Below are 12,483 nucleotides of genomic sequence, written 5' to 3'. Positions count from 1 at the left end.
GTGTGTGTGTGTGTGTGTGTGTGTGTCTTTTAGCGAAATATATCATGAACTCATTAATAAAATTTAATGAAACCTTCAGATTAGAATCACTGGATCCACATCTCCAACTGAATAGGTTTAAAACCAATCCAATTCAAGATGGCCACCACAGCTAACCAAACACGAACAACACAAAAATAAATAACAATAATTTTTACAGATATTGCGCTAAAATTTGGTGTCTTCGTAGCTTATATTTATCAGCAACACATGTTCCAAGTGCTAACAGAATGCAAATGTCTTTGCTTAAAACTGTAGCAGCTACTGTTGGAGTTGACCCAGTTTGTCTGTTAGCAAAATTTCTCATGAACCACTAGGTGGGTTTTAATAAAACTTTTCGACTATAATTACTGGATATCCATCTAAAGCTGATCAACTTTTTGAGTCTGTCCAATTCAAGATGTTTATAACTGACAGACAAATGATGTTGTAAAACCACAAAATGGCTGTAATTCAGCCAGATATTATGCTTAAAGTTAGTGTGGTAGCAGTACAGAGTCAATTAGCCTGCAATACATCCTTTGACATTAACAAGAGCAGCGGTGGGCACAGTTCTGATTCTTTGCTATTAGCAAAGCTAAGCACTCATGGTTTCAGTTTTCCAGCATTGTTTGCAGCTTGAACATATGCAGACAGCTTTGTATGAGTTTATTGCAAAAAAATGTTCTTTTGCAATGTTCTTATTGACACACRGGATGTTAATATGATAAATATTAGCGGTTTAGCTTCCCCTAATTTTATATTGGTTTAACTTTKTAATATTAGYGGAACTAAGGAAATTGTGGAGCGGTTTAGATGCTAGTGAAGCTAATACTTTGGTTAGCTGTGCCCACCACCGACAAAGTGTGATATTTTGCTCAAAGTTGGACCAGCATAAGTTGATGTTATGATCTAAAACTWTACAATGAAATGTGTCTTGTCAGTATATAATCCTTCAAGGAGAGCTAGGCTTTTAATTTTTTTCTTTATACACTCTTGCTTCTCTGCTGATTTATTAAAAAAAAAAGAAACAATATACCCATCAGCCTGCCCTTCAAACTTCCTGCAATCTTTTTTTCCCCCTCCACACCGAGCAGCGGACGCTCAGCACAGCTCTCTCCTCCCTCTTGTCAGCTCGCCGCACCATCGTATCGATGACCAGCTCCTTTTTTTTTTGTCTGTTTATGAGTCACGGCTCCTCGGCGGCATCATTTATCACCGCCCGCCGCTCGTCATACGTCACACTCAGTCGTCCTGACAAGAGCCCCAGAATGAGGGGGAGCTGTCTGATTTGAAGGTGGCCTCTCCCCCTCCCCCGCTTTGACTCTTCGGGGGAGCGGCGACGGGAAGCCTATCGCTGAAGCGGCGGCTGCTATCAGGATAAAGAAGCTGGGAGGAATGAAGAGAGAATGTGTGTGTGTGTGTGTGGGTGGGGGGGGGACTTGGCCTCATCACCTCATGCATCTTTAAACAGGCCCGCTCGCCTCGTGCTGAAGAGTCATCAATCTTTGGGGGAAACACATGAAAAAGAAGCAGACAGAGGGAAAGAGAAAAGAGTAGGTTAGTGGAGTGGAGTTAAAGAGCTGTGGGGCTGATGCAGTCGTACGGGGTGGTGGTGGGGCAAAATGATGGAGTGATGGTCAGAGGAGTGTGCGAGAGGTGCAGAAGAAGAGAGAAAGCAGGGGAATAACAGGAGTGAATGATGCTGCAGAGGCAGACATCCAATCTCTGTGTGGGGGAGAAAAAAAAAAGAGACCAAGAAGTAAAGGCAGCGACGGCAGGGAGAGATGAAAAGGGCAGAGTGAAGACGAGACAAGGGAGGGGAGGAGGGGGGGGGAGAGAAGTGAGTGAATAATTGAAGGCCACCGGAGAGAGTGTGCACACAGCTGTCGGCTGATTCCCCACTTGGTCCGCAGGTGGCCTCTTCCCTCAGGTACTGTCAGCTCAAGAGAGGAACGATGGGAAGAGGAAGGAAGGAAGTAGGGAAGGCAAAGAGAGAGTGATGGAGAGCAGACAGGATGCAGAGGGAACGTGTTTGCGGGTGAAGTTGGGGGGGGGGTGCTATAGACAAATGCGCTGGGGGAAAAAAAGAGATTTTTCAAGTATTTGGTTTTAAAGAGTAGCCGATTTGTTTTCCGACGCTTTTTTCTTTTTTCCACGAGTGCTCGTGAACACATGTTGGTTTCGGTTGAGATAACATAGAGTGGGTCAGGGAGATGTAGAGAACGGGTGAGTAAAAATAACAATGTGTTTGGGAGGAGGCCAGAAACGGAACAAGTGCAGAATTATAAACTGCCCAGGACCTTTTGGTTGGACTTTTTCTTTTATGTATGGGGGTGTTTGATAGTTTGAAACCGTTTTTGAAAAATCCATAGATTTCTACATACTCATGAGCCAAAACCACCATCACCAGCACCTTACTGTTAAAAACTCTAACAAATATCTGTGAAAATGCTGAAATCAGAATTKGTTGTGACTGGATGTTGCATTATCCAAAAGAAAAAAAAAATCTTTGAGTTTAGTTTCTTGCATTTTCGCTCTGTTGGACTGAAAACTCCAAAAATACATGCAAACAAAAAATGTTTCTTTGAAAATGAATAAACTTTGTGTGGGCTGAGGTTTCATGTGTTACTATTCAATCGGGTAATTATATTTGCAACATTTCTTCACTATTAAGCAAAAAAATAAATGAGTTACAAGGTCTTAGACATAATGGGTTTTAAAAAGAGCGTTGAGACAATATGTGTGTTGCTTTATTTTGTTATCAGCTGTCAGATTTGTTGATAGTTGAACATTTTGTTTCTCTTTTTAATAAAGTAAAAATAAAAAAAATATCTGAACTGGTTCTATATACCACTCATTCAATTGTTTTTTAAATTGAGAATCAAAAATAAAGACTCATAATTCATTATTCAAAACATAAAATACATCAATGTTTGATTTTTTGCATTTTTGGCTTTTGCGTGATTTTGTGTGTTTTGACACCATGGTCGTACTAGAAACGCACTAGTCAAAGAGTTTAAAACAGGCAAGACAAAAAAATAAACAATTGAACGAATGGTACCTAACAGAACCAACCTAACAAATGGTTCTTTAACCATTAAAATGGAAAAGAGGTGTAAATTGTTGCGATTGTTATTTTTCTAATTTAGATTTAAAACACATTTCGAAAAGCAAATCAACCCAATCAATAGGAAAGACCACAGAAATCAATACAGAAACCATGGCCTGAACTCTGGGTGCATTGCATTTTCATTTAGCACTTTAGAAATGGCCAACGTCTCATCATGGACGGTTATTTTTTTCAGAGGGCATCGACGCATCACATTGAAAGCAGATGATCATAGGAACCACTGGAAGTGAAAACTGCAGTCTAGCTAAAACTGGTTGTTAGCATTTAGCTGACAGTATTGTGCTCAACATCAAGGATGAGGATTTGATTGCAAATGTAAATTCTCTTCATACGTTTTGACAAGAAATGATTGAAACAGGAGAAAACAAAGAAACTGGCTGCAGTCCATCTGCTTTGTGTATTTCTTTTTGTCTCTTCCTTTTTTAATGCTGTAGTTAGAGACTGTGTGGGTGGCTTCTAAGATCCCTGTTGAGCGCTGAGTGGACCTGGCTCTCATCTCATCCACTTTCTGTGAGGATTATATGCCTCTCTCTTTGTCTCTTCTCTCTGGGTAAAGTGGAATAGCCTTTCAGATAGTCCACAGAGCATGTATATATCCCCTAATAAGCAGTGAAGCTGGGTGGTTGTTGGGTTTTAAAGACAGAAAGCAGTAAAGAACATTCTTATACCCATTCAGAGGTCAGGTCTTGTTTTCATATGGAGTGAAATCATATTTTAGGCAAGCAATCATGTTTTTGTGAGATCAAATTGGGAGCATACACTGCCTAGCCATAAAAAAGTTTCCACCTGGGTTTAACAAAGGTTTATGATGTGGCGTTGCATCAGTTGGTCATGTCTAGGTTCAGCAACAGTATGTGCTCAAAGAATGAGGTCAGCTGACTACTTGAATATACTGAATGACCAGGTTATTCCACCTATGGATAGTTTCTTCCCTGATGGCATGGCTATATTCCAACATGACAATGCCAGGATTCATGGGGCTGGAATTGTGAAAGAGTGGTTCAGGGATCATGACACATCATTTTCACGCATTGATTGGTCACCACAGAGTCCATTGAGAATCTTTGGGATGTGCTGGAGAAGGCTTTGTGCAGCGGTCAGACTCTACCATCATCAATGCAAAATCTTGGTGAAAAATTAATGCAACACTGGATGGAAATAAATCTTGTGACATTGCAGAAGCTTATCCAAGCAACACCATTGTGAATGCATGCCGTAATCAGAACTAAAGGTGGTCCAAAGACATATTAGTGTGTGTGACCTTTTTTATGGCAAGGTAGTGTATATTTGAGTAAGCGGTCTCTGCAGAAGGTTTTGTCCTGTGGGCGGAGACGGCCCTACCCGTGATTGGTGGAGGTTTCGATGGTGGGCGGAGATGGCCCAAGAGACGTTATTGGTTGGATTGACGGTGGGATTTGAGGAGGCTGGAGGCAGCAGGGAGTAGCTTGATCGAGTCGGGCAGGAAGCAACGTTTTTTTAAGATTAATTTTAGTCGTAACTTGAAAAAGGAAAATGCTAGCTACATGAAATTTGACCGTCATACATGTGAAAGGATGTGTTACAATATGGCTTGGTTAAAACATCCCTTACCAGCCTGTAGAAAGATCACTAAAATCAATATTTTTTTACAGGCTGGTTAGGGATGTTTTGACCAAGCCATATTGTTATATATCCTTTCACATGTACAACGTCCAAATTTCGTGCAGCTAGCACTTTCCTTTCTCAAGTTATGACTAAATTAATCMAAAAAAAACCAAACAAACAAAATATGTTAATTCCTGCCTGACTCGACCAAGCTACTCCCCGCAGCCTCCAGCCTCATACCCCACCATCAATCTGACCAATCACATCTCTTGGGCCATCTCAGCCCACATCAAGACCTTGGTCAATGATGATTTGGGCCGTCTCCGCCCACAGGACAACACGTTCTGCAGAGACCCCTACTTGGTATATTCTAGCATATGAAAAACACAGCAAAGACCCCTCAAAGTTGTGTTTCACAGTTTTTGCAGATTTTATTCATAGAAACTAATTACTAGTAGGTCACGGTAATCACCGAAATTTTGCGGAAACTGTAAATACAGGAACGTCAGTTCATTTTTTTTCTCGTGTTTTTTGTGAATTTTCAAGCTAAATTATTATATTTTGTAACAAACATCTTACCGCATTACCACCCAAATGCACTGTAGGTCTTTTTTGGACTGCAACCAGTATTTGTGTTTTTTCCCATGTTTTCTTTGGAAGTCGAAGAACGTAACCCCATGAAAATTGTGGCTTTTCTGTATGTTCAGATGCATGTACAAGCAAATGAACATGCCGTTTATAGTTTCCTAAATTTTCCTCCTCTCTCCTGTCTCCTCTCTTACTCCATCTCGCCGACTGCAGTCAGGCTGACAGCTCAGTTGAAAAGAAGAGAGGAGCCGAGAAGGAGGAGGCCCTGAATAAATGAACAGGCAAATAAGTGAGTGCAGGGCAGGTAATGGACCTTAGAAGGCAAGGTGGGGAATGACAGTAAAGAGCAGTGATGTAAAGAGATGTCAATAATTGAGAAGACTGTTCATTATTGATACCAGCTCTTTGTGAATTCAGAAGCACCTGACCAAAGACGAGTTCAGGTACAGAAAGCAGAACCACTGTGTGGGATCTCAGTAAAGGAGGAAGACGTGAAGAGATGAGAAAACATCTGGTCTGCAGTGGGGATGATGCTAGATGCTTGCATGTTTAGTAAAAGATGTTTCAAAAGATGGTCTCTCTCTGCTGAGATCTGCTCCATGCCTCTTTTGGTTCCGCGCTGCTGGTTTCATTTCTGAAGACGTACACGTTTGTGGGACCTGGCTGGCTTCTCCTGTGATTTCATGAATGACCCAAGGGAGCTTAAAGCCGGACTGGTCTGTACGGTGATTTTGCAGACCTGTCTTGTGAAAGAGGTGACAGTCTAAGTAAAGATTACTAAAGCACTATTAACAAATTGGACTTCCTTCCAAAGTAAGAGGTTGAATTACTGGAACACTAGAAGGAAGAGATGGGATAAATGGCTCTTTGAAGGGATCTGGATCTTGGGGAGCCGTTTGTGTCATAGAGCCTTTCGATTTTGAACGTATTACGCCAACACGTAGGGAAATACATCATCACGTAGCTGTACGTAATGAAGTAATCTTGTCACGTGGGTGGAACCATGTGTTTGTCAAGAGGAAACCTCACTCCCCTTTCACCGTGAGCTTCTGTTCTCCACAACTCCGCCTGTTTTCCATGAAAAGGCAAAGCGGGAGCGATTTAATTATGAAAAAATAAAGATTATATGAGGAATAAAAGAAATAAAACTACAAATGGCTTGTTACTGCCCGTGATTCGGCTTCTATCGTTTGTTGTAAAGAGCCGTTCAAAAGACTCGGATCAGTCGCGAACGTCACATCACTACTAGAAGGTCTTGCATGATTTAGTGTTGAGGGTATCTCAGCTACTACCACACCAACATTTTAGCTGATTATTTGTAAAACTGACTGAGTCATAGCCATTTTTGTGTTTTTCTCATTTTAATTGAATCATCAAAAGTATAATCAGAAATAAGGATTATCATATGTGGTTGTGAGAAAAGAAAACAGTACTTTTCATATTGAGGGTACTTTTTGGGTTTTGCAGGAAACATCGGGACATAATCAGGCCAAATGGGATGTAAATGCTGTCNGGCTTCTATCGTTTGTTGTAAAGAGCCGTTCAAAAGATTCGGATCATTCGCGAACGTCACATCACTACTAGAAGGTCTTGCATGATTTAGTGTTGAGGGTATCTCAGCTACTACCACACCAACATTTTAGCTGATTGTAAAACTGACTGAGTCATAGCCATTTTTGTGTTTTTCTCATTTTAATTGAATTACGCTTGTGTGAACAGGACTTAATGAGTCCTAAAATAAAAGTATAATCAGCAATAAGGATTATCATTTGTGGTTGTGGGAAAAGAAAACAGTACTTTTCATATTGAGGGTACTTTTTGGGTTTTGCAGGAAACATCGGGACATAATCAGGCCAAATGGGATGTAAATGCTGTCAGTTTCAAAAACCAACCATGTTTTCATAGTTGCCACTTTTTGATGGGTTATGTAATCCAGTTTACATTGATATGGGATTAGGAAGATGCTTTGAGGACATGTTTGATAAACATGCTAACCGGCAGTGAGAGAGTAGATTTGTTTTTCTCCCCAGACTTCCCAGCAGTTCTTRCTTTAACCTCACAGTAATGCATGGAATTTTATTTTTCCTAAAATGTTGAACTCCTCTTTTAAAAAATAAAATAAAATCCTCCTTTGAACCTCACTTGCTTTGTATTCATAAAATAGTTTCCCACAGGCCATGAAAATACGGCTGTTTTATTTCTGTTATTTTTGGTGCCAAATCCTTTCTACTCAGCAGTTTTTCCCCCCATTGCCGTATCTTCATGGTTGATGGTAGAAAAAAGTGACAAAAGTTCAAAAACACGATTCTCAAACGTGGTCACGCTGCGGCAGGAGCTACAGCTGATGCTGACTTAAGATGATGCGGTGAGTGGAGTGTTACATGAAAGAAGGGGRAAAGGGTGTCGCCTGTAATCTCTGTTATTTAGTCACTCAAAGGCAGGCTGTGAGGTGATGGTTGAGAGGAACATGCAAAGTATGACTCTGGTTCTTCTGTAGGTTTGTTATGCAAACAGAGTCTACGGTCACACACTGCAGGATTTTTGCACAGTTCCGATTTTCTGCAAAAATCCGAATATTTTTTGCGTGAACGTTCAAATTATATTTTAAATGCAGCCTCCATCAGACTCAAACTCTCCATGGCACTAACGCGACCGGCATATGCRCAGAAAAAGACGCAACGTCGCATTCAGCGCACTACTGTATTTACAAAGTATATATGGATGCTACATTTTAGCATGTCGATAAATAATAGTCGGACATGCGGAACACTGTTGTTGTTTTACGTCTTACAGGCTCTGAGACGTTAAAAAAGGTGTAAGATTTGAAAAAATGCAAGATTTCTTTTCTACGTCCGTATACCTGCAAAAATTTGGGGGAAATCCATTAAATTTACGGAGAGTCTGTATGGCACATGTATGGTACTGAAAAGGCCTGGATCAGATTTGAAAAAAAAAATCTGACTTGTCTCATTCAAACCGTCATGAAAAAATCCAACATGGGTCACACATGGGCCAAAAAATCTGATTTGGGTCACAGTTGCCTGCCGTGTGATTGTAGCCTATGAGATGTTTGATCGGTCACTCTGTAGTGTCTTGAAGACAATGCTAAGTTCCCACCAGCTTTAGACTTTTTTTTTTGTTAAAGAAAAGCCGAAGGGAAAAAAAAACTGGGAAAAGACACATAATTCTATCACTGAGATCAATAAACTACAACTGCAACCATTATTCTTTTTTTTTTGTTCCTACACTGATGGGTGATTTGTTAACCTCTTGCAAACATTTTTTGATATTTCCYGCACGGTAATCACTCGATTAATTCTGGTGGCGTGATTTGTGTGTACCAGAGGACAGGCACATAATGAGCACAATATTAGACATTAAATGCAAGCTGAGAAGCAATTACTCAAACCAAAAAAAAAAGATAGAAAGAAATAATTGCCATGCCGGTAACTTTTTTTCAAATCAAATGCAAATCAATTCTGTGTTTGGAGACGGCTCGGTGGGTCTGCTGTCATGTTGTTTGCTCAAATTCATAATTGCCTAAAAAAAGGTTGCTAAATAAGAAAAMAAGGAAGTGTTTGGTGGCCAGAGTGGTCACACAAATGTTGTTTGTCACTTATTCTGGATGAGGACCTGTCATTCTGTCGAAGCACTGCTTTGTTGCTCGATGAGTGGAGGGGTGTAGATTTTTGCTTTTAGGTCCGTTTATTTGTCAAAAACTTTCAAAGTGTACAATCTCCTTTTTACACCAAGAAAAAATAAATGGAAATACAGAAGTAAAAAATAAAATAAAATAAATAAAAAGGCTGTCGACTTTCTCAAATTTGCAAGAGCTACCCGGCTGATCGCAGGCTTTGATATCAGTTTGTAGATTTCATTTGATTTTGTTGTTTTTTTTCCTGGGCTTGTGTTGAACAGCTGCCCCAGCGGGCTCAGCTTTGGACCTGTGAAGTTTGGTCTGTGTGTGCTTGTGTGTTTGCAATCCTTTGGTAATTCTTGTGTTTCCACTTTGCTGGCTTTGATAGCTGAGTGTCTTGGGCGGGAGGAGAATGGGCTTTTACAATGTCGGCTTCATGTCTTCTTTTAAGTCTGTTCRAAAAGTTGCAGAGGGAGATGTCTGACAGGCCTTTTGAGTGTACATTGTCTGAATGTAAAACCTTGGCGGGAACACGATGTGTTGCACGGTGTTGGGGCTATTTAGCTGARTGGTGATACAGGAGGGGGGATTTTACAGTAAATTTGAAATTCTGAATTTAGCTCAAGGACAATTTGGTTTTAAAGGCAAAACAACTACTTTTGTACTAAAACTTCCCCTAAACCACATATTTACACTGTTGCTGCTAGCAGTAATACAACTTACAACTACTAGGTTTCTTCTTTTGTCTTTGCGTAAAACCATTTAAAAGCAATTTGGTGCAAATCCGTCACACCTCTCAAACTTAAGACCTGCAGGTCAAATCCAGCCCTAAAGGCAATACATTGCATGCAAAATAGTTTTATGATTTCTCTTTTTGTGGCTGTATTTTGTGCACTCTTCTCATGACAGCTGCCAAATTTTCAAGCCAAGAAAATTAAGTTTTTATTTAACTTTTTTTTTTTTTGCTTTTTGATGTCGAATCAGCAACAGAGAATTGACTTTGTGTTTTGCTGTATTTTTTCCTTATTTTAGAATAACATAATTGGATTTTTTGTGAGATTTTTCATTTGTTTTTACTTTATTTGCTTTATGGTAATAAGAAAAAATAAAGAAGTTGTTGATATAGAGTAAGGCAGGGATGTCAAACCCATTTTCAAGAGCATTATGTTGACCCTCAAAGGGCCAGTTGTAATTAACTTTGTTTCATATTTAACTTAGACTAACCGGGAAACGTCACGCTCCTCGTCTCATTGCTACGACTGAGCACTGCTAACAAACAGTTGTTAAACAACAATCCATTTTATCTTTACAACAAATGGGCCGCAGTCAAAGTAGTGTAAAAGATAAAGTACCCTGTGCACCTACACCTAGTGGTGAGATGCCGTCATTTCATGGGAAAAATCATCAACATGCATTATAGGAGATGTAGTTTACGGTTAATGCTGGCTTTAACGCAGCTTATTTTAAGACATTAATGCAGCTTTAAAACAATTGTCGGCCACATAAAATGTTGTGGTGGGCCGCAGTTGGCTCGTGGGCCTTGAGTTTGACACGTGGAGGTATAAGAAGTAAATGCTATGAACTCTTTCTAAATGTAATCTCTTTTTTTTCTTTATCCTTTAGTTTATATATGTTCTCGGTGCCCCCACTGGCCTTTAACTCCACAAGAGAGAGAACTCTGTATCTGTAGAGTTAGACTCAACACTTACAGCAGGATTTTCCTCACTGCAGGCTGACTTCATTTTCACCATTTGTACCTCATCCTGTGTTTCAATGACTTTTTTCTTTCAGACCGGAATTTTTCTGTAGCAGCGTTCAGCTGCACGTTAGCAGCCAGAGCTCTAATGTAACTCACTGAAGACATGCAGAAATGATGAATTACCACTATGATTCAAAGACTTTAGGATGCCCCAATCTCTCAGTCTAGCTTTCTCTCTGGCTGCTTGTTTGATACCCCCCCCCCACCTTCTTGTATTCACTCTTTTACACATTTCACACATGTATCCTCATCTACCATCTGCTTCCCTCTCTTCTCTGTTTCTGTTTCTCACTCATGCGCGTGTCCACAGGGGAGCGCCAGGAGTGGATGGAAACTCTTCAGACGGCCACGCGCCCCCCCGCCTGCAGCTCCCAGAAGCGCTCCGACAGCCTTCCCCACCTCTCTTCCACAAACAAGCGAGGCTTGCTGGAGCTCCGCGGTTACAAAGGCAGAGTGCTGGTGTCCCTGGTGGGGAGTAAAGTCAGGCTCTGCAAAACAGAACAGGTACTTCTTTTCCACCACCGGGACCGCCTCTGTACAGAATGACAGCTTCATGCCTAAAAGAAGGGAAGATGATAAGCCTACTTGAAGCGGCAGTGGTGGGAGAAACGGATATGCTAGWGAATGTCTAATGTGAGGGAAAAAAGTAAATATATATGTGTGTTAAAATGTTTCAGTCTACAAGCACATGCAGGCACACACACTGATTGTAGCTCAGCTGGTTGAGTCCTTATCACAAGCCCTGTAATGCATGTTGTTTTGTGTTTTCCCCTCCGTTTCATGCTCATGACGGGGTTTGCTGATCTATGAAGCTAAAAGCAAAAATAATTTACAACTTAGTAGAGTGTTGAATAACTTGGATCATTCAGTTGAGTCATGAATTTAAATTTCAAACCTTTGCAGTTTGTGAAACTTTAATTAATCCAATGCCCAAATGAATTACCTTAATTTTTTAAACTTTTTAAAAAGTATTTACCTTAGATTATAATAAAAAAATATAAATAGCACATCTTATTGACATAAAAACTGGTCTGTATGGTGATGTAAAATCTGTATTGATTATTTTTCATAATTTTTTTCTRTAAGTTTTAATTTAAAGTTAAATTCCTGGAAATCTAATACACAATACCCCCTCAACACTGGATGAAGTCCCCTCTACATTAGAACTAAGCTGATTTTTGGCAAATCTGGAAAACCTCCTTTGTTTTCAGTCAAAATACTATAATGCCCTTAGTCCTGCTAAATAGTTTTTATTTTTTGGCTATTTTCTTATTTCTTCATCCCYGAGTGGGTCCTCACCTTCAACATGCTCTGTATGACCCCTCATCTCCAACGTTAAGATGCAGCTAAAAGTGGGGTGACGCTACTCTCGCTCTGGGGAGGGCCTTGGTGGCTCTGGGGGATGTCTTCTGGTGGCTGCATGTGGGCCCTCGGGTAGTTTGTAGCGGCGGTCATGGGTCGCTGGTCCGATTGCCAGGCCGTGCTGCGGCGGGTCCGGGGTGGGCACGGGGGGCTTGGGACTCTGGGGTCGTGCCGCCCCTGGGCTGTGGCTCTGGTGGGGCGGGGGGTCTTGGGCTCTGGCGGGCGGGTTGCCGGGCGCACCAGAGGCCCCCAGCCCGGCTCTGGGCTGGGGGCCTCTGGTGCACTGGTGGTCTGCGGTTCTCATGGGCTGGGAGGTAGGGTAAGCTGGGGGCGTGACATGGGGCTAGTGGTGGGGGGGTCGACCCAGCCTGGGTGTCCTTGTGTTATATGTTCTGATAGTGG

At 41.1% G+C, this 12,483-nt stretch overlaps 1 protein-coding gene across 1 annotated transcript in view; it reads left to right on the top strand.

Annotated features, from left to right (window-relative positions):
- LOC106524545 (arf-GAP with Rho-GAP domain, ANK repeat and PH domain-containing protein 2) overlaps window positions 1-11,223 on the top strand; it is a gene marked incomplete at its 3' end in the record, with an annotated part of 46,329 nt that extends 35,106 nt beyond the window's left edge. Inside the window, 1 exon segment of the mRNA XM_014018387.1 lies at window positions 11,030-11,223. Coding sequence (XP_013873841.1) covers window positions 11,030-11,223 — 194 coding nt within the window.
- Between the last annotated feature and the right edge of the window lie 1,260 nt (window positions 11,224-12,483).

Source organism: Austrofundulus limnaeus, unplaced genomic scaffold, assembly GCF_001266775.1.
Source record: "Austrofundulus limnaeus strain Quisiro unplaced genomic scaffold, Austrofundulus_limnaeus-1.0 Scaffold191, whole genome shotgun sequence".
Classification (NCBI taxonomy): Eukaryota; Metazoa; Chordata; class Actinopteri; order Cyprinodontiformes; family Rivulidae; genus Austrofundulus; species Austrofundulus limnaeus.
The sequence above is the reverse complement of the archived record's forward strand: the minus strand, read 5'-3'. Positions and strand labels throughout refer to the sequence as shown.